Here is a 23,137-nt window from a genome sequence, read left to right as displayed (position 1 = left end):
CCCAGTTATCTTGGAAGCAAAGTTGTCGATTTATATAATTTCTAACTCAAGAAAACATAAAGTCAGAATATCCCGTAACCACAAGAAAATGTCTTTGTTATCCCGAGCTATAGAGACAATTAAGTTGTGATGAAGACTGTGACTATGGCTGCTGTTGACTTCAACACTGACAAGAAAATTATGCTTCCAGATCCTTCCTATGCAAAATTCTCCTTTAAAAAAGTTTTTCAAAAAAGAAAGATTTTAGCATAAACAATTAAAAAATTTAAAAATCCATACGGTTGAAATAGTGGCGTCCATGTTCACTCGAGCAAATTCTTGTAATTCATTGCAGTAAACTTCCTTTTTTGTTGCACCCTCTGTCAATAATGCTAGTTTCCCTGCTGCACTGACTTACTTGTGATGGCAAAATTGCCATGTTGTTTAATTTTTTTTAATTAAACATTAGCCAGTGTGGCAATACCACATTAAGACCACAGGTCGGCAGCAGAGATCAAGTGGCTGGGATGCTAACTGGGAGCCACTGAGGGACCGGACTCTGAATGATTCAGGGTCTCAGAACCAGGTCTCAGAGTCCATTGCACACTTATTGCACAAGATGCACCACACACTACTCTGCTTTGAAGGCAAAACACTTCCCTCCCCCAGAGCTGCTTTGAGGAAAACCACGATGTTGCATGCATAGCTTTGTCCTCTGCTTGCCACTTCACCTTTTCGTAGACTGTGCCAATGATCAGCTTCATCTTCTGCTGAGGTCTGGGAACAGGGTACAGTTTTCCAAAGAATTTCCACAGAGCTGTAAAAAAAAAGAGCAGCTGGAGTTTCTACTGTGTAATATTCAGTAAGTGTCATCATTCAGCTGAAAGGCATCATGGATGTCTCCCTGAGGTCTTTCAAGGGTCACACCTCAGCCACGACGTCATTTTCTCTGCACCATTGGAAAACGATTTATAAGTTCAAGTAAGCAAACAACAATTAAAGATTCTCGAATTAACTTCAACATTTAATTCATGCAAAGTAACCGTATTTGATTTTTTTTGTTTGTTTGTTTTTTGTTTACCTCTTGGCAGCAGTTGTACGTTGCAAAATAAACACAACATTATTACCCCGAGAAGCTGTTATATGGCGGGCATATTAGCAGAAAGTTGCCTATTTGCGCATCCTGTAACCACGGAGCAGCGTTAGCATTCATTTGAACACATTCCTTTTAGCTCTGTTTTGGTCTCCACCAACTCCAAAGGGACATATCTGGCTCTTTGGCTGCCGAATCTAAGGCTTGTGTTGTCCAAGCAGAACTGGTATTCGATTTAAACACAGTGAACACCTTAATTACTGTTTCAGCTTCTGGAAACTTCCTCCCTAGTCAAATATTTTCTGGAGGTAATTCAACTGTCACTCTCCCTACTCCACACAGAGGCATGATTGTCACCTTGATGACTCACATGCTGATGATTCAAAGCAGGTGCGACAGTGACACATTTAGTTTATCACCCTGCAAGGTGTCATCCTTCATCCTTCATTTAGATTAAAACCAATGCCAAAGATACATACAAATACATGTATTGATTAATGCTGCATAAATGATAAGTTCATCCAGTTTATCCAACATATACTGTCCCACTTTCCCTCATAGCATTTATCCCTTGCGGCAATGGAGACAATTGTGTTTTTATCTTCTGAGGTTTTGACTTTCACCACACCAAACAATGGAATTGTGTTGGTGGAGTTCAAAGCTTTGATAAGTGTTTGATAAACTGAAGAGTGGCGTTTCTTGGAAAAAACAACTCACTGAGCAAACACTTGCACACTGCGAATAAATGGCTGCCAGGTCACATTCCACTGCATTTGGGAAATATAATCAGGCCAAGGAAGGAAGTAAAGCCAAGAAAATAAATGATGTAAAACAATAGCCCACATACATCCGCTGATGAATGAGGCGCATAGTGCGCAGAGGTCACCAACTTTCTGCAGAATCAATTGCTACAGACCTCCAAACTTCATATGACCTTCAGATAAGCTCAAGAACAGTGCGTAGGGAGCTTCATGGAATGGGCTTCCATGGCCAAGCAACGGCACCCAAGCCATACTTGTATGGCAGCTGCAAGTATGGTTTGGATGCAGCTGCAGCACATTAGTTGAAATAATAATAATTTTTACTTTTGGGGCGGCACGGTGGTGCCGCACTGTCGCGTCACAGCAAGAGGGTTCCAGGTTCAAACCCCGGTCTGGGCTCTTCTGTGCAGAGTTTGCATGTTCTCCCTGTGCCTGCGTGGGTTCTCTCCGGGTACTCCGGCTTCCTCCCACAATCACAAAAAACATGCATGGGTTAGGTAGAGTAACTGGCTACTCTAAATTGCCGTAGGTGTGAGAGCGTGTTTGTGGTTGTCTGTCTTTGTGTGTCGGCCCTGCGATTGACTGGCGACCAGTCCAGGGTGTACCCCGCCTCTCGCCCATAGTCAGCTGGGACAGGCTCCAGCTCCCCTGCAAGACTGACAGATTAAGTGGTAGAAAATGGATGGATGGATGTTTACTTTTGCTCAGCAAAGTTATGCAATTATGAGTAAGCAACAGCTTAAAATCCCAGAGCTCCACATCTGTGCCGGTTGCCTCAATTTGATTCTGTCAATGTCAAGTTAAAAACTTGTGGAGAGGTGACATGAGCACTGGGTGTAGGTTCACATTGGGAGAAAATTTGCAAAATGTGTGAGCCGTCCAAGTGTGGCTTGGATGCAGCTGCGCTCAAACATTTTTGCTAATTTTCTCCCAAGATGAAAAAGCTGCAAGCTTGGTTCCTTAGTTCCAGTGAAAGGAACTATTAATGCTTCAGTATACCAAGAGATTTTGGACAATTTCATGCTCCCAATAGGAGACCTTTGGGATAAATTAGAACAGAGACTGCAAACCAGGCCTTCTCGTCCAAGAATGGGATGTCACTTGAGTTCATATGCGTGTGAAGGCATACAAGTGAATACTTTTGGTAATTTAGTGTATATATGTATAGGTATTTATATAATAAAACATAACTCAGTACTTTAAGTAATTGTTTTGTTTTTGTTTTGTTTACAGATAAGCTGCATACAGCTGTTGTCAGGGAGGAACCACTTGGCATTTTTCTGTCCCCACAGCCTGATCATTTCCTGTTCCGCTTGCCCACAGTAGATACTGTGTTTAATAGATTACCATGTAACACCAGTGCTATTAGAAACAAGTGTAAAGTGTTAAAGCATTGAGCAATAAAGCTATAGCTTAGATAAAATACCTCGTGTCAGCAAGGTTTGTAGCATGGAGGGGGAAAAAAATCAATAGTCAAATCTCTGTTATCAAAGTAATAAAATAAAGTGTTTTGTGATGTAGATACGTTGTGTTTAAAACAATGGGTGGAGAAACAATCATTCATTCATTGATCCGTCAGGGTTGCGGGGGAGCTGGAGCCTATCCCAGCTGACTGTGGGCGAGAGGTGCGGTACACCCTGGACTGGTCATCAGTCAGTCACAGGGGGCTGGAGAAACAGTGCACGCATATTTGCAGTACAACATGGAAATTTGTTGAATATAAACGATAAAATTAAAGAAAGGCATTGTGCTCTGTAAATGAGATCTCTGAGTTAGATATAACTCTGCTCTAACAGCATTTAACAGGGCGGTAACCTTCATGTCTGAGCCAAAAATCTTGGAAAACATATTAATCTTAGGGATTTGATTCCAAGAACAATGTCAGACATCTTTCATCGTTGGCTGGTGCTGAAAAATGTATTGTTGTTTTTGGGTCCTTACACCTGTGTTTTATTATCAGGCGTTTTCTGATCATGCCGAGTGTTTTACAGGACAAACTTCACAGGACTTGCTTATAAGGCCTCTCTCTTCTTAAGTGTTTTCACTCTTCTATTTCTGTTATTTTCTTTTATTTCTTTTTTGGTCTTGTGTTTGTTACTATCGTAACTTATTTAGTGTTTATTTAGATATTTTCTGTTAAATGATGTTAATGTGAAGCATGCTGTAACATTTGTTTTTTAAAGTGCTACTGCATAAATCTTAACTCATCTTAATCAAATTACCTGGAATGTTTTCAGTACTCTCAGCTGTGCAAATTATTCATTTTAACCTTATTTCTACTTTAATGTTTTACAGGGTTTGTACAATGCTTGTTAAAAAAAAAAGCAATAACTTTTCCTGACTCAGTGCAGGAAAAGGCGTGTGACAAAAGTATCATGAGTGCTGATAAGCATAACTACAACAAAAGATAAGGGGTTTACAATGCTTTCAAAGAGAGCAGAGAGGAGGAATCACAGAGAGGCTGTACTGGGCAACACTGTATTTGCTGGGGTAGTTGTGGAAATTCAAAATCATTTCCACCTTAAAATGTTTTTTTTTTTTTTTTTTTTTTTGCAGCATCAAAGACAGTGTGTGGGATGAGAGTGAGAGTGACGCTCCTGCAATCGAACCCTGCCCGATGACCACTTATCTTAAAAAAAAAAAAAAAAAAAAAAAAAAAAAATCTCTCACACATGGCTACTCCTCCAAAGAAGACAGGACACCCTTATACAACAATATACAATGGTTTATTGAAAGAAATATGTAATTATGTAAAGCTTTATTTTTTTTTCCACCACCAGAAAGGCAAGGACAAGAAAAAGCATGAAGCAACCGCTGACAAGCAACAAACTTCAAAGAGGACGTGTTATCGAAAACATAATTCTCCCCAGTTTGAGTGGATTTTATCTGAGCAGTTATCTAAATGCTCGCACAGCTGGACGTGGCTTCAACTGTTCAACCATCTTTCTGACATGTTGAAAATGCATACTTACTTACATACTTACTAAGGCAAGGTCTGAATCAGGCTTGACTGGTTTTGATTAAGCTGGGTCTACCAGCCAGTCCCTGTAGTGGATACTGAATATAGCTGCATTAAAGTTTGAGTAATGATTGGTGTAAACTGCTGGTCAAAATAAACATTTCATTTAAAAACCAATCATCAATCTGCTTAACAGACATATAAAACATATAGAATTTTATAAAATTAGATATAAAATATATATATTTTTTTAAATTTAAGAAAATACATACACCCCTCCCCCACTTAAATACCAACACATCAAAAATAACTGACGTTTCACATTAAAGGGAGACTCTACCAATTTTACACATGGAGATCAGTTTACGAGTCCTGTGGAGCAGCTGCATAATGTCTACTAAGGCTGACGAGGAGTCTGAGAAAATACATCTGGTGATTTCACTGGGTTCAAACTTTAAACAGAAGTTTTTAAAGTTTAACAGAGTTTAACTGCAGGAAAGACACAATTAAAAACAAAAAACATTGGGAAGTCTGGTATTCAGTATTTTTGGAGTTGGGCCCAGGCATGACATCACCTGCTGTCTTAATTTTAAGGTTTTTTTTTTTTTTTTTTTTTTTTTTAAGTCTGTATTTTCTATGTCCCCCGACTATATGGAATACACTACTTAATTGCAAGAGTATGTCCTCATATTCAGCTTAACAAGAAGACACTTAGCGGCCTAAGAATGACAAACCATCTATATAACTCCACCGTGTGTGTGTGTGGTCCAGAGCTGGAGCAGATCCGGCAGAGCAGAGGAAAGAGTCTAACCCCAGCAGGGAAATCTTGAGCTGAGTGGAAGATGAAGCTCAGCTGCTGGTGCGTGTCTGCAAAACAAACAACAAAGAGAAGAAGTGACAATGAGGCAGAAAGTCAGAGAGTGTTTACAGGAATGAGATGCAGTGAGGCAGCAGAGAGAGGGCGATAAGAGAGACCGGACCACAGTGAATGTGTGGAATGAAAATTGCCTCAGAGCCACGGTACACATATAATAATCCTGAACTTGCTGTTAAGGGCAAAGAGCTGTTGTGCAACACAAACACTGTACACGAAGGAGGGGAGAAGCAAAGTGAGGTGATAAGTTCTAGAGGTCAGTAATTTAAACTAACCAAACACCAGGGGCCTGAAAGCAGCTACAAGTAAAAAGTATTATTTGTAATCTCTGAATGACATTCAAGCTGGAGCCTATTTTGTTCTTTATATGACGGTTTTGAATGAAAAAGACATTAACTTTGCAACATATACACTTGATTTCTCTGCCTCAGACTGTTGAAGTCTCAGCTTAGATTAGTTTCAGATTACATTTGTAAATTTCTGTATGGAAAGAGGACTGTACATGTTTGTATCTGTTTTTTGTTTTTTAGAAGGACTTGAAAAATAGTGAATCTATCCTTTAAGGCCACAAGGACTTTTAAATGAATTGCATTCTGTAAACGGGCCCGGTTCATAAATAACAAGCTTCTATTGTTCAAACCCACGTTTAGAGCTTGGTCTTTGCATGCTGTTCTAAACGAGGCCTAAGGGTTTTCCTGAATGAAACATGCTATGACAAGCTTGTCTGCTGTCTCCCAATACAAATGAAGACAGACCTCACACCTCCCCGTCCTCTATCCTCCATCTGCCTCCGCACCTTATCTTTTGTCCCCCCCCCCCCCCCCCCCCCCCACCCCCCCCCGCCCCCCCCCGCCCCCCCCGCCCCCCCTCATGTGTCCATGAAAAAATTTCAGCACATTTCCACGTGTACTGTGTACAAAGGTCATTGTGTGATTGTTGTGTTAAATGTATGTATCGCAACTTGCAAATTCAACTTTCAGGAAAGCGTGTTGGCGGCTATACTCCCGCAAAAAAAAAAGTTTCGCCTGTACTTCTGTGCAAGTGACAATAAAGTTCTATCTATCTAGAAAAAGCAGATGCAACATAGATAGTTGTGGTTTGATTAAGGAGGACATACCTGTATCTTTTCATCTGTGATGTAAACACACTGCTGATTGTCGTTGCTGACGATGAAGTTTCTTCCATTTACTGACAGGTAATTCATGGGTTTGGCCACAGATTGCAGGCCATAATATTCACCACTTCCCAGGTTCACCTTCTCAAACCAGTTATCCTCAGAAAAACCTGCATTGCAGAGAACCACTTCCAACTGCTGACACACAAAAAAACCCCACAATGTTTAGGTCCCATTTTAGGCAGAAAGAAGTCAGGAATGAGCTCGCCGAAAGATACACACGTTAGATATGTGCATTTGCTTTGATTCACCAGCACTGACACATGGATTACACGGGTGTTTTACACTCTTCTTCACGATTTTAACTGATCTGTACATTATGCTAAAAAGCAAATACACCGTATACGTTGCTGTTGTTAAAGGTTTATATTTACCTGCGAGCTATTCACAGCCACCTTTGGGGAATAGACTTGATTTTGATGGCGGTAGTAAAAAGCCACCTGGTTTTTCTCGTTAGTTTCACGTCTGTGTATCTCCACTTTAAAGTCTAAAAACAGAAGCAAATAAGACATTTACTTTGCATCTGAGTCAATATAGTTGCCACAATAATCCATGACCGTTCTGATTAAATCTGATTAAATTCAAACACGGTTGCTCCCAACAACAGTCACGTATAAAGACTTTATGTTGGTGCAGCCGCAATGAACTGTTATGACTTTTTATTCGTGGATTCAATTCGTCATTATGTTGGAAGATTCATCTGTTGTGAAGAATATTGTTACTGTTTGCCTCAGATCTAGATCAAAGTAAAATTTTGAACTGTCCAGCTCTGGTTTTTCTTTTTTTTTTTATCTGTAGGGCAGAAAACAACTTCATCAAACATCAATAGGGCATCAGATTGGTACTTTTGTAAAACAGCCAATCATCAGTCATTTTGAAACAGTAGTCTGTGGTACCATTCTGATTTTCAGTTTGAAGGTCTTCAGCATACATCTTCATAATTCTTCCAGACTTCTTGAATGTCACAAATTTCCCGTCTTTTATCTTCAGAACACAATTCCCGGCCATGATGTCACCTCAGCTGTGATCTGACATAAGGGGAGGATAAAAAAAAAAAAAAAAAAGAAGACGTTTAATGAGTCTGAAAAACAATCTGCAGGAAGCTTCACAAGCTCAAGGTTTGCAGGAGAACAGTTCACTGAACGTAACTGTCCCATTTGACTGCTGGCAGAAAAAAACATTCTCCTCATACTTTCCCTTGGTTGTATAAATATCTGCTTATGTAACATTACCCAGTTACTGCTTTTATTATCTCCACTATAAAATTTGCATTTAGATTTTTGTGAACAATCTATCAATACAATGCTAAAATGAGTGGTGGGAACTTTTAACTGAAGTAAAACCATTTCTCCCCACGGCTGGCTCTACTGAACTTTAACTAACTTGCAGATAAAAGTCCTGGTGAACCTATGCAGCTCATCTCCTCCCACACTTTTACAGTGCATGGCTGTCTTAAGTCCTATAATCCCAGACTGCGGTTTATATTTCTGCCAGGAATCTCCTGGTACAGTCTTAGGAAAAGTGAGACACAGGAAACAGTTAAAAACGAGCACGTGATTTGTTTTATTGTTTTTGTTTTCTTTTCTATTTTGGCATTAACAAAGTAACTTCTAGTGCAGACTGGAATTATTACAAAACATGCAAGGAAGGAAGTGAGTAATCAATCAATCAATCAATCAATCAATAAACACATAAAAAAAAGTGAGAGGCATGCATCTTGCCGACACGTCGTACACTAACTTAATTACAGCACTACTACAGCTACAGGAATGAGGAATGCATGAGGAAATGATAATGAAGGTATCACTCACCGTCAGTGAGAGTCTTGAAAGCCTTGAACCAGAACAGCTGCTGCTGCTGCTGCAGTTGTCGCCCGTGCGCGCAGCGCCGGCGGGAGGACGCTCTTTAAGTAGCCCGGCTGGTGCTGGCTGGCGCAGGCGCTCTAGACGTGTTTTGCAGGCACAGTTCTTGGAACTAAACCTTGTCCAAAGGAGATGAGCAAGACCGATTTCCCTTCATCGAAGTTAATGCCTTACGGACAGACACCTACATACATCCTGCTGGCCGGGACGTGGCGCATCTCTGCCGATTCGCTTAATCTTCTTTTCATGGATTTGTTTTTTTTTTTTTGTTGTTGTTGTTGCTGTTCCTCTTTCTTCCCTTCCCTGTCCATTGTATTTTATTTTTTCTGTATCCTATAATTTTGTGAGCTACCCAGGATTACAAACACCACGTTATCTGTTTGCACATTTTTTTTAATGACATTTCACCCCACTGAAAGAGAGGCAATATTTACATTCACTCAGCTTCTATTTTTTATGCTGCCTAACATATCAGAAGGGAAGTAAGAGGCCATGCACACCGAAATCCCCCATCAATCACCACTGGTCTCTCACTTTAGTCTTTCAGGAGTCCAACAGTCAGGATGAGGGACTGTCAGAGCAGAAATTCTCTTACTCTCAACCCTCAACAAATGGTTAAACTTTGCTATGATCGCCTAAGCAGAGCCATAAAAAACATTTTATCATGCTTTAGTTACTACATTCACTACCTCAGTCTCAAGGGCTCATCACCTAGGAAGGACAACGAAGACAGGGTGGCAACACCAGGGGAGGGTGTCCCTTCTTACAGCATGGAGAAGACGAACTGGGGTGCTGTATTCAGACGTGGCAGAGCCTGGCAGACGAACCCCGTCACCATCACCAGCCAAGAGATCAATGACAAGATCTGAAACATGACTTTGATAGATCGACGAATCGCACAAGGGTACGTTATAACAGAGCCGGATATCCCCCAAGGACGTGTCCATGCTGGCTCCTTGGGCCTGTTGAGAAGCAGATTTGGGACGGTCTTCCCGTTTCTGTTGCAGATCCCAAGAGATTTCTCCAGTAATTCCATTTTGATCCCGTTTTCTGGGACTCAAAGGGAGTGCAGCTGGTGGGCTACCTGGAAAAGGGCCTACTATGCTGATTTCTTGAGACAGCTGTGGGAGAAAATTTTTGAGCGGGAAGCTGACAACGCTCCAGCCCTCAAGTCCAAAGTGGTGGTGGCTGCCATCCAGGAGTGCAGAACTGAACTCATCTAATACCCGCCCCATTCGCCTATTTTTGCACCCGCAGTCGCCGCCATTCTGACAGTAATGTGCTGGGGACCACTTCCTGGAGGTCCAAGACGCCAACTTCCTGTAAAGAAGGGATCCGTGTGCTCCCCTGACCACAGTGTGAACATGTAGGAGGGGGCTAGGTTTAAAAATAAATGCCCTATCTTATACAACAAACTTGAGCAGTCACCCCAGCCATGTTCAAGAATGGTCCTCGGTCACAGTGTAAATGCAGAATCATCACCTTGGGTCTTATGTTCCTGTTGTTCATCACCTGTATTTGCTTCACTACTTTGATTATAATGAGATAAAGGTGAAAATCAATTGACATTATTGATGAAAACATCATTTCATTTTAGTTTTTCCTATGTAAGCAAGTCTTTATTATAGAGGATTTTTTCTTCTTTTACATAAATTATAACTTTATCCCAGAAAAAGGAATGGCTCTTCCATTGTTCAATGGGATCCAGCAGAGGTGAATTAGAAACATTAATCGTGTATGTTGTGTGTGTATTGTTTGGAATTGAGATAAAGACATTATATATTAAGGATTTTGTAAATGTACATTTCTATTTTGCTTTTAAAACCCCAATAAAACCTTGGGTCAGTTTGACCTAAACAGTACCTAAGGGTCCAAAAAGTGAACATAACACAAGGGCTAAATGTAAATTCATCGAGGAACAAAAATAATCATCAATGGAAGCAACAGAAAGGGCATTAATAGATTTTCTCACATTTTGTCACATGCTTAGACAAGAAGTCAGGAGCTATTCCAGAGTACACACAGTAACACCTGATTCACCTCTTCTGCTGTAAGAGATTCATCCGCAACACCTGTGGCTCATTTAGAACCAAGGGCATACTGCAGTTACGCAACCATCCACTTTCTCGTGATATATTTCTTCACATCTAATATTAACACATATTACTTTTTCAGGGGTCATTACATTTCCAAAGATCATGATGTGCATCAACCTCGAGAGCACTTCTTGAGGGCACACAGTAACACCTGTGACTCATCTCCTCTGCTGTAAGAGAGCAATATATTATGAAACTGAAGAATTCCACTTCAGAGTGATGAAGTAGTATACCGATTCTCTGTATGTATTGATTTTAATCATTTCTATCTATTTAACCATTTACCCAAACATGTTATTTTATGTTTTATTATTATGATTATTAGTGTTATTTCTTTACTTGGCCCCTGATTTTTATCATTTGGAACATGAAGTTTGAGCGTTTAAATGTTCTGTTCAACTGCTCTGTCAATCATGGAAAAGATGAATACTACAAAAACAATACTGTAATACAAGCCAGAACGCAAACTGTAAATAAAAGATTCAGATCAGCAAAAAGAATCACGTCGTCATTATTTTTAACTAAGTTTGTCCTTTTATAATAAAAGTCCCTATAATTGTATCCACAGACAGTTTTTCTTTTTCTGAGCTGCAGTGGATTAAAAAAAAAAAAAAAAAAAAAAAAACTTTAGAAGATAAATACTTTATCTACATCAAACTGCTGAAGCCCCATGTAAGTATCAGATAAACCTTTAAATACATGTTTGGACAGAATTCATTTAAGCCTCAAACCAAAATCTAAGATAGAAGATAGTATTACAATATCCATGGTTTATGTTTGGTCCACCATACCATATGAAAGAAAACAGGATTTGTCAGAGGGTGTGGACTGACTGACCAGTGAAACTCAAAAAGTCCCTTACACACAAAATCCATCCAAGAGTACATTCTCTGGAACATTTAGTTCCTTATGACTATTAAAAATAGCATCATACAGAAAATGTCTATCAGAAACAATCCCACAGAGTGAGGATTCATGTGATGTGACAAGCAAAGTGAAAATGTGAACACCCTGAAAACACTGAAAACTAAAACTGCTCTCAAATATGTTATGATGCACACACTATTTTTTCATCCATTTTTTTTTTAATTTACACCAAACAAAAGAATATATTAATCCTATGATTTAGTCAAGAACAGTGACTGCCAGTCTAACGAGATGGTTCAGGGGCAAAAATTAACCGCGGGGCTCTGGGAATATGGACCTTGTAAAAGCAATATAAACTGAAGTTCTTAATGTTAAAACTATACTTTGATATGAACGGTGTGCTCTGTACAAGCTGAATGGAAATTGAAACAAACTACACAGCAGATTGGCATTTCATCTCACGCAGTGTTCGGTAAATATGGGTGCGTAGGCAGCTACTAACCAGTGACACATCCACACTACACTCAAGCTATGCTACAACTGAATTTACACACAGATGATGCAACACACTGCAGCTGATTCTAGTTGGCTCCTTCACATTTATGAATAAACACTTATTCAGATGATAATCTCTTAGACAGGAGAGACCGGATAAATATTATTTAAATTACAATAAAAAATATCAGCAAGCAGAGCTTCAAAGGTTCTCAGAGAAAACAGTGTCTCTAATTCCAGTTAAGTTGGCTGTTTGTTGCTGTTCGTTGCAGCAGTGAGTTATGCAGTGACAGAAAACACCCCAGAATGTTTACTTGTTGTTTACTTGGATTCAGGTGTGCTAAAATTAGGAATAGTGTTTGTGCAAGATGTCAATAATGACGTGACAGTGGTTAAGTGGGACAGATGCCTGGAATAACTGAATGAAATGAATGACTGATTAATGGCATCCGCTGGTTTAAGGGTGGTGGCAACAGAAAAGGTATTAAGAGGGCCAATACACACAGTAACACCTGTGATTCATCTCTTCTGTAGTAAAACATTAATGAGCAATACTCATTCAAAACCGACAACTAAGGGTAGTACTATAATTTCACAACCATCTACTTTCTCATTATACATGTCTTTATATCTAATTAATTAATAACATGAGCATACATGTTATCGCCATTACTGAGAATCGACAGTGTAGCAGACTGTGCAATTGTTTCCTGCCTTGAATGGGGAGACAAGCTTAACATGAGGTTCCAAAGACAATCTGCTATTGGACCCAGTTCCTAAGTATTCATAATGTACTATAGTGAGTAGATTCCCATCTGCAAGACAGAACCTTAAGCTTAGGCAATAACGTTGGTGTCAGTTGAGGCCTTTTAACACCACAGTTAATATGGAAGGTCACCAGACTTCAATGAAGTCAGCTGCACATTCTACACATTCTGAGTATGTACGCCTTCAGCTTCATTTCCAATCTGTGATGTGCTGGTCAAAGCTTACAGAGATGACGCTGCAGCATCTTTAACACCTCTTTAACTGAGAGGTGACTTGGAGACAACTGTTGAAGTGTCTCCTCAATTGATCTGAGCATTTCAATTTTTGGCATGGCCTTGAACTTCTGCACCAAGTCGAGACACTTTGACCAGTTTTTTTTCAGCGCCCATGTAAAAGCTTTTGGGATTTGCCTTCACACAGATAGCCTAGCTCTGGACCGGAAACAGCCCTCAGCCTAGATACTTTGATCCAGGCCTGGATCCATGTAACCACGTCTCCATCCGGTCAACGAGAAATGGAGCCACATTCAAGAGATTCAGACTGATTCTTTGCAGCGGCATGCATTTCAAAATTCTACTTACTGTGCATATATTTAAAATAATATAATCTACTTTACTCAGTAACAGCAGAATATGTCTCAGTTCAACCATGCAATAAAACTTGCTGTAAGAGGCCTCTGGTTAAATTAGGTTACTTGTAATTTTCTCATTATTATTTACAATAAACAATACAGTAGAAAAAAAGAGAGTATTAAAATTATTATTGTTAGGCAGTTATTATAAATGATGCCACTTTCACGCAAAACACACGCCATGCGCATTTACTTGTTATGATTCATCATTCATTCATTCATCTGTGCAGTAAAACTATCAACACTTCCACTTTCAGCTCCCATCATTCACATTGCATCCACGGGTGTGGTGAAACCCATCTTCTGTAGTTTCAAGTCGTGTCATGTACAGGTTCAGTAAGTTGCTGATGAAGCAAGCCCTATGTTGTCATAGCTAATTCGAGAGGAATTATAGTTTGCTGATAAAAGACCAAATACAAAAAAAGTGTGGGTGTCTTTCTCTTTTACGGTAGCTGTTGTGTAGTGAAGCCAGCACGCCAAGTCCAAGGTATGTATGGTATACGCGTCGGTTTTAAAAAACAGCTGTTTATTTTACATTGCTATGTACACAATAACTCAAGTACTAAAATAATATAGGAGACCAAAAGCATAAATCCAATAACTGCGCCGTAAGCAAGTGTGAGAAATACCTAACTTAAACAACAAGCGGCTCGAGGATAATATTCACCTTATTTTCAGAGAAAGGCTGAAATCTGACAACACATATACACGTTTTACTTTTTTTTTCCTGCTCTGTGAACTGTGACAAATGATGACCATCTGAATTTTGTCTTAACTACAAATTGGTGGAGGTGAAGTAAACACCCGAGGCTAAATACCTTAATCGCAGACTAGTTGGACGAACACTTTGTCTTTAAGTGCTTCGTTCTGTCTGTAGATGTACATCGGTGTGTCGTCAACAGATGGGCTGGTTTCCCTGCCCTCCTGCTCGTCACTCTTCTCTGTATCCCCTTCAGAGATCAGGTCGTTGTAGGAGGCCACGCAGAGATCATGGTCCTGGAGGGACGCGGGGTATCGGAGTGATGCTCTCTCGATTCGCACGGAGCGTCTAACCGGGGTGAAAAAGCGAACCTCCTGTCCATTGACCAGTGCTGGTTCTCTCTGTTGGCTCGGAGGGCCACTAAAGGGAAAAAAAAAAAAAAAAGCAAACAAAAATCAACCATAAAAATAACTGTTCCAGTCTTAAGACGGAATAAGAATTAGTTCCCAGTTATCATCCCTAACAGATGGAATAGTAGCAAATGAAACATCAGCCTTAATGTGTGAGTGTGTACACATATTCATTCAGAGGTGGAGAAGAGACGACTGAAAGATGAGGAGAGGAATGACCTGTCTGTAAATTTGGTATCCTCTACTAATAGAAGCATTTAGGGGGACATCTGTAAATTGTAGCTGCAGAAAACAACCTGGGTTACACTCCCCCGTCCCTAAACTGCTATAAGTTCTCAACCTGTGGGAAACACTGCTCGCCATTTATGTGATTCAGCCATTGCAAAGTATTATAAAGTTCATGCCAGATACTAACTTGTATTCCTCCTAGTTACATCACATTGTTTATTTCTGCATGACACTACAAAAAGGAAATATATAAATATATCACTTCCTGTTAGCTGAGTCCAGTTGGAAGAGACTTTATTGGCATAGTAAGCCAATACTCTGATACATGGATCAGTTGTAAAACCTAACAAAACTTAACGGTGCAGATCAGGTAGAACTGCTAAATCAAAACTAAGAAATTTTACAGGTATAAGCTTCAAGATTACCTGTCACTGGTGGTTTAGGGTTACGTTAAAGCCACAAATTGTAGACAAAGTCAACACATGCTTTATGTATGCACAAATAAATCATACTGACAGATAGACTGACTAATTTGAACTGAATAATTGGATCTCTTTAAGAAGCAGTGACAGTACAATAATAAACAAGTTCTTTCAGGTTTTCCTCCAGATCTGTATCACAAACGTTTTTTTTACTCTCAACTCAACAAAGAACCAATAGTGCAACACTGAGTAAAACCTACCCAGGAGTCTCTGTGATCTTATACTTGACCACAGATGAGTCTCCTCTCTCCCCACAGATGAGGACTCTGACGGGTTTAGGGGTCATCATTGGGTTGCTGCTACTCTCAGGAGAGCTCTCAACTGTTGGGATTTGGTCCTCCTTTTTCTCATGGGCCTCAGATGCTGATTTGAAAAAAAAAAAAACATGAAATCTGAGTTAAAGTCATTTAAAAAAAACTCATTATTGTAAGAAATTGCATTTTATCTAGATTTCACTGCTGGGGTTATCAAAAACCAATTAAACCTTAAAAAGGTGGATAAATTGTTTTTGCCAACAAGCTGTAAACACAAACAATAATGTCTTGTAATCTCATAAAGATTATCTGGCAAATGTGCTAGCAAACTGTTCTCTGCTGTACTGGTTATCATTCATTTGGAGTTGTGTTTGTGTTCGCCTGGCTCAGGTAAATCTAACATTCACTCTTCTTTTAGATTTGCAAATATCTCTGTCTAGCTGTTTAAATGTTCCATTGTGTTCACATAGCAAGCAACAGCTTTGGCATGATATATACTCACTGGAATTTGGCACTGAAATACAGCTAGTCAATGCTATAATGATGATCTCATCTCAACATACGGCACTGATCGCCCAAAGCCAGCCAGGCCAGTTACCTTGGATCTCATCCTTTTTCTTCAGAATCTCAAATACCACAGTCCGCAGTTCATCTACTGGCTGAAACAAAACAAAAACACAGAAACTTAACAGGAACACAGAGAGTAAGTTACTGACCTATGCACCATTGACTCTTGGCAAATTCCAACAGATTCATTAAAAGCTTCTAAGCTGAACTGTTCTTCATTTTTTAATTTAACGATGACACATGCCCTGTCCTTGAATGAAAGATAAGATAAAGTTCTGCAGAATCCCACTGCAGACCCACTAAGTGGCTTCTCAGCTTTCACAAAAACAGTTTCAGATATTCTCAGGATTTCTAAACTTATGATAAAGATGTCAGTGGTGTTCATGGTAAATGGATGTATTCATGCGATATTTCTTTCTATGTCAAGCTGCACATATTTTAATCTTTAGTTGATACAAGCCTCTGTTTATAAGTCAGATCCAGACTGAATGTACTCCTGATTTTTTTTTTTGTATTTCAGTGAGTCTGAAGACTTTATCTGTTTTCAACGGCAACAGACCAAGAAATCATCTGCAAACTTTGGCCTCCTCAGCCTTAAATCTGCTCCATCCATTGGAGTGAGGCAGTCAGACAAGTATCTCTGCTATCAGACCCATTGTCCAACAACTACTTCATCCTAGAGTGTGCAACCTCACTGACGACCTGCGAATGAAGTCTGCACTGAGCCGCTTCAGATCCAACTTAAAGGGGCCAGCACCGAGTTGACGCTGTAAAAGTAGGCTACATCTCACTTTTGCTGTCTCTGTTAATATTTGATGTCTGATAGTTCTTTGCATTATAAATTTTAATTCCAAGAGAAGTGAACTATCCCATAGCGTTCCACCATCCTCTGGTAATTCTGATTCCCACACTTGAATTCACTATTGCCAAACTAAGTGACCACTTTATTGACTTTATCTATCTGATTCTGACCCCTTTGTCCTATCTTCATTATTAATGCCTTGTTCATTCAGTTATGTATAGACATTTAGGTATAACTGAGATTATCATTTATTGCCAGAGTGGAATGAGAGTGAGAGGGCTTGTTACAGTGACTCAGTCAGCTAGTGGGCGTGATTAGTGACTACACACACAGAGAAAGTGACTGTCCAATGGAACAGAAATATTGTTAAGTAGCCAAATGTGATTACATTGGGAAATGTCATGGGAAGATGAGAAACAATTCAAACCTAGCCTTGTTTTTAACAATGTTCCTTTGTATGGCACACAAATCCCGCCAATGGCTTCCCACAATACTACCAGATATATACAAAACTAAGGATATAGAGTGTGTTTTGGGGAATAACTCTAAATGTAAATATAACTTTTGTTGTTTACAAGAAAGATTCCACCGGGCACCTTTAAGAACTGTGGAAAACTCCAACCTAAATTATTTCTAAAGTCTGAAAATCATCAATGTCTTACCTCCAACACAACACGAACAGCCTCTTCAAACATGGGCAGGACATCCAGGTTGCCCTCCTGCTCCATCAGACGGGCCCGACAGATCCAGTATTTGGCAAACTTCTGGGACACCGCCGGCAGCCGCAAAAGAACCTCCTTCACCTGGTCTGGAGGGCAGCCCTGTGGGTACAAGGCAGTCTCACATCAAACTTCAGAATGCCTTCCGGGTTAGACTGTGCAAATGTGAGTATGTGTAAACAAACAAAAGAGAAAGAAAAATCCTCCCTCCACACCATATACCTCTCCAAGCAACTTGATGCAGTCAGCCAAGGACCTGTCCACAGCACAGATGAGTGAGTGGGCCTCATCTTCCTCCTTCAAGGTGGTCCAGAAAGGCTGGGGCACAGCCACCGTGCGCCTGACCTGAGGTTTCACTGGCATTGGAGGACGCTTGTAGGAAATCCCCTTGGCTTCCCGCCATTCCTGCAGTTTTCTCCTTGAGACCAAAAACAGCAGAGGGTACATTTAAAATTCAACATTTTATTTGACTTCATTGGAGAGCACAGCAGAGAGACACAGGAAATGAGGACAATTGAAGTGGGATAACATAGATACAAGAACACGATGGGGTTAATGCGTTGAACATTTTATTCTAGATTAGCAACTCTTGGTGTTGTTGGTTTAACCAACAATTGTGCATGCAGATACAGGTCAGGGGTTCCAGCTCTTGTTCTCCTCAAACATCAGAATGGGGAAAAAAATGTGATTCTCCATGACCATGGCATGATTGTTGGTGTTAGACTGGCTGGTGCGAGAATTTCTGAAACTGACGATTTTTGCAAAAAAGAAACAGCATCCAGTGATCGGCAGTTCTGTGGATGGAAACACCCTATTGACGAGAGAGGTCAGAGGAGAATGGCCAGACTGGTTGGAGCTAACAGAAAGGCTATGGTAACTCTGATAACCACTCTTTACAATGGTAGTCAGCAGAAAAGCATCTCCAAATGCACAACAGGTCGAATCTCAATGGGCTACGGAAGCATAAGACCACACTGAGCTCCACTCTGACCGGCCACAGTTTCCTACAGCTGCACAACGACGCTTAACCCAGAGTACTGCTAACTAAGACTGGTTAAGCCAACTGAGGTATGTTTGAAAGTGAAACTGAATCCAAAGATATCTTTGTAAAATCATGCAAAGCCACCTGTCACACAAGTCTTGTAAACTGTGGGTGAAACCAGCCCCTGCCCACACACACAGACATTGTCAACCACGGCACAGTCTGCACACGCCCGAAGATGTAATCAAACTCCTGAACCTACTCAATTTCCTCAACATACTCAACATATTCCTCAACATTCCTCAACATATTTCAACTTGTAGAAACCCCGGGGAGTTCTTTACTGTAAGTCTTGCCTTCTCATTTTTTGATCAGACATTTCTTGCTCTACATCATCAACTTCAAATTCAATAATTCTTGACCATTACAATTTATTTAGAAAGTCATGGTTATATTCCTCAAATTTCCCTTCTTGCGACCAATATAAAATATCAAAATCAAAACCAAACAATCCCTGTGAAATACTCAAACCAATGTTCAAAGCAATGAACTGTGTTGCAGTTATGAGTTACCTCTTTATGGCTAAACAAAAACACATTTCTAATTACCACTTCAGAATCATTCATTTGAAGGATTCGCAGAGATTTGTCGAACACGCTAACAACATATCACTGTCACATGACTAGCTTGAAATTCCATAAACAAAAACATTCAACTGCAGTCAAGCACCACTTAAAAAAAAAAACTTTCCTTATGAGTCGGATTCATGAAGACCTGATTTTGGCACAAGAAAGTGCCAAAATCACAGGCCAAATTCAAGCAGTCGACCACCCTGGAAATGTAATGATTCAACATTGCCATATCACGGGTTCCATGCTGTTCATTTACCCATCGATGTAATGTTGTACTTACAGTCTTTCCTCTTGGGCAGCAGTCACTTTCTTTCCTTCAGTATGGGGTGTGATGCTGACCGGGACCTTTGACGTCTTTGTCTTGTATGTGGTTTGGCATGTAAGTCTAATGGTCCTGGCAGGCTGTGGCACCGTCTGTGAAATCACCGGAGCAGCGGTTGTTTGTTGTGGAGGGACATTTGATGATCTATGTCCCCTTTTGCTTTGTGTCTGTTCGCATGTCTTGGTTTTCCCTCCCAGTTCAACCACAGCAGCTCTCATAATGCCGCTAACCGGTCTGAAACTGCCCCTGCTTGCTGGCTTCAAGGATGTTTGGGAGGGAACTTTGCATGGTTTTCCCTTTTTCTCACCTGCACCCTCAGATTTCTGCCTTGTGGACCTGTCTGTGGGCTCACCACCTGATTTATTAGTGTTTGATATCCCTCCTCTCCTCTCTGGCTTAATAGATGCCACCGTGCACTTGGGCACTGATTTCAGTCCACTTGGTAGCTGACGGTTACAAGATAGCTGAGACTGTTTACCCAAAAGTGGTTTTGCATTGGACTTGTTCTGTTCTTCAACTTTAATCCCAGCGCTTGCAGTCAAAGAAACGGCTGCTCTCTCATTAGCAGGGTTGTTTAGAGCAGTGTTAGGAAGTGGTTTCCTGTGACCCATGGCAGATTTCTGGGAAGTAGAAACTGATGATGAGGCACTAGATAGCCCCTTATTAGAAACAGAAGCAGCAGTGGTGGTATCAGCTGTTGGGGCAAAGGTGCGTGTTAAATGTGAGTTTGTGTTTCTTGGCTGGGTCACTGCAGGAACAAGTCCTGTTTTTGTTTTGACAATGGGCCCGAGACTCATCCTGACACTGACAGGCTGACCAATGGCAGACTTCACTGTACCTGGCCAGGGAGCATTTGAACGGTTTCTGAATGTGCTGTTGGAAGCTGCAATTGAAGTGGCTCTGCCTGAAGACTGCATCCCTGCGACTTGCTTCTTTTTGAGATGGCTGACTGCACTCATGCTGGATTTGGAGGACACAGTGGGGCCTTTTCCTGTGAGCACTTGGTTTTGATTAAGTTCTGGCTGTGCTGGGCCACTGGTTGCAGATGGAAATTTGGCATTCTGCTGTACCGGCGGGATGTTGCTTTTTACATTAAGTTTGTTAGTGACACCAAATGCTCTTCTGGCAGAGTGTTTTGTAGATTGGGCAGCCAAAGTTTGAATTTTTCTGCCTTCATATTTTGATGTGTCTGCTGGAACCTTATTCTCCTTTCCTTTAACAACCTGCAAACACACACACAAAAAAAACAACTTATGAGAAACACAGTAACTCAGTGCTAATCTGATTTCAGAGCACTGAATCATAGTCTGCAAGTCATCTGTAAAGCCAGCCCAGCCTGAGAAAACACTGATGTTATTCTCAACATTTTTTTAATGTTCAATTGCTTGTGCAAATAAAGATTTCCCAGCATTCTGACTCTTGTGTGACAGATATGAGTCTTAAGCCTGGTTCAACACAAAGACTATGCCGTGACCTATGCAAGTGGTCTTGGCCATTGTAGGCATTTATATTTCCTCTGGAATTACACCGCCAAAACACTGTTGACGGTGGGGTTTCTATGCCACCGTGTGTATACTTCAAACAATGGCAACTGAAACTAAGCAGATTGTGTTGGAGTCAGAGCTAATAAATTCTGAACAGTGACTTTTACTGAAATTAATGCAAAGCAATGCAGAAAAGAGAGAGAACACTGGAGGAGATGATGTGTATAACCATTCAACCATTGTCTGTGCTTGTCTGGCCACTGAGAGACATGGACGAGACATGCTATCAAGCAGACCAGTCACAGTATCTGCGTCACCACAACGCGTTACCTCTAAGGAGGTGCTTGTCGGGATACAGAGTAGGGTACGTGCCTGCGCCGTACCTATGGCGTTGATTCAATGCAGAAGCATATACATACACACACACACATACCTTTGGTGCAGATATCACAGGTCCCTTAACCTGACAGCCATCACGTAGGTATGGCCTGAGGAGTAAAACTTAATCAATTAACAAGCCTTCAACAAAACAATCATGATAACATGCATTATGAATTAGGGAGTTAATTAACCACTTACTTTGGGTTGGGCAATTTCAGCCTTCCTTTTGCTGCCAAGTATTCCATCAACTTCTGCTTACGCAGCTCTGTGACAAAAAAAATTACAGACGAATTCAACAAAGATTCCATTTGGAAAAAAACAAAACAAAAAAACTAAACTATGGAGGAATAAAATAGAGAAGATTTATTGATATAACAATATCAGTATCAGCAGTTGAGTCATATTAAGTGACATTTAACTTTCACCGGCCATTCAGAATAAGACCTTTAGAGAATGTAGGTCAAATCATCAGTAGTGTCAGAATGATTGAGCAGATGATTTGACAGGAACTTACTGCCATCTGGCTGCAAGTGAATGCAACATTTTGAAAAGGGAATACAAACTCGAGCTGAAACAGTTGATTACTTGGTTAAAAGACAATTAAGCAACAAAAAATACTAATAATTTACTAAATGTTTAAATAATCTTTCAACCAAAGAAAGCCAAAAGTGTCCTGGTTCCAGCCTCTGACATATGAACATTTGTTGCTTTGTTTGTCTAATGATATTTTTCTACTATCAATACAGAAAACAACGGGCAGAATAACAAACTACTAACATATCTTTCATTAAGTCATATTATGTTAAATACAAAATTTGCCTGAAGCATAAAGTCCTGCGTGGCAGAGCACTCACCTATAATAAACGACTACTATCTTCAGTAAAGGTGGATTCATTATATTATTGTCATAAGGGATGTTCAAGCAAAAATACTATTCGATATACACTGGGAACCACGCTTACACACTAGCATTACTGCCTTCACCAGGAAAGAAACAAGGTAATACCTATGTAAAGGAAAGTTAAGACTATTTATCACATTATAAGGCCATTTTCAGGAAAATAAATTGATTGCTTTTTTAAAAGATACTCTAAGTACCTGGCGTTAATTTACTCTGTCAAAAAATTAAAAAGTTTCCAGAACAAATGCTCTTTAGCGGTAGCGATAACATGCTAACCAGTGCTAGCTATCTGAGCTAGCTTTAATGCTACATAATTAGCTCACTAACCCTTTCTGGAAAGTATCGATACGGTCTCGCCTTCTTCCATATCTGATAGACTTCAGGTTCTTCTTTTAACTTTGTCCAAAATATTATTTTTAAAAAATCCTCGCTGGACTTTTTGTAGTTGTTGTTGTTGTTATCGTAATCGTTACAGATACGTTAAAGTAGCTTCATAACAACTGAGCTCGCGCATCAGGTTTTGAAATTGCCGGTAGTGAACGCCTCCTCTTCTCTGATTGGACTATTTGAAATTTCAAAAAAAAAAAAAAAAAAAAAAAAAAAAATTGCACGCATGCGCAAAAACCCGGCGCTGATTGGAGCAGAGAATGTAAACAAAATGTACCTGCGGACGGTAGTCTGTGTACCCCAGCTCCCCGGACTCCTTCTAGGAAA

General features: G+C 40.2%; 1 protein-coding gene across 1 annotated transcript; it reads right to left on the bottom strand.

The window, feature by feature from the left end:
* Positions 1-14,211: 14,211 nt before the first annotated feature.
* ckap2l (cytoskeleton associated protein 2-like) lies at positions 14,212-22,943 on the bottom strand. The gene is made up of 9 exons (XM_041043217.1): positions 22,751-22,943; positions 21,721-21,787; positions 21,575-21,629; positions 19,616-20,880; positions 17,944-18,139; positions 17,665-17,823; positions 16,232-16,292; positions 15,580-15,742; positions 14,212-14,679 (listed from the first exon to the last, which is right to left on the bottom strand). Exons 1-9 carry the CDS (start codon positions 22,788-22,790, stop codon positions 14,379-14,381), a joined length of 2,307 nt encoding a protein of 768 aa, XP_040899151.1. The 5' UTR covers positions 22,791-22,943; the 3' UTR covers positions 14,212-14,378.
* Between the last annotated feature and the right edge of the window lie 194 nt (positions 22,944-23,137).

Source organism: Toxotes jaculatrix, chromosome 7 (genome assembly GCF_017976425.1).
Source record: "Toxotes jaculatrix isolate fToxJac2 chromosome 7, fToxJac2.pri, whole genome shotgun sequence".
Classification (NCBI taxonomy): domain Eukaryota; kingdom Metazoa; phylum Chordata; class Actinopteri; family Toxotidae; genus Toxotes; species Toxotes jaculatrix.
Note: the sequence above shows the minus strand (reverse complement) of the source record. Positions and strands in the feature narration are given on the sequence as shown.

Excerpts from the sequence above, each read along its gene's own strand:
- ckap2l (XM_041043217.1), bottom strand. The coding sequence starts at position 22,790 with ATGGAAGAAGGCGAGACCGTATCGATACTTTCCAGAAAGG. Across the intron at positions 21,630-21,720 it reads CTGAAATTGCCCAACCCAAA|GCCATACCTACGTGATGGCT; the intron begins GTAAGTGGTTAA and ends TTTACTCCTCAG. Across the intron at positions 15,743-16,231 it reads GAAAAAGGATGAGATCCAAG|CATCTGAGGCCCATGAGAAA; the intron begins GTAACTGGCCTG and ends TTTTCAAATCAG.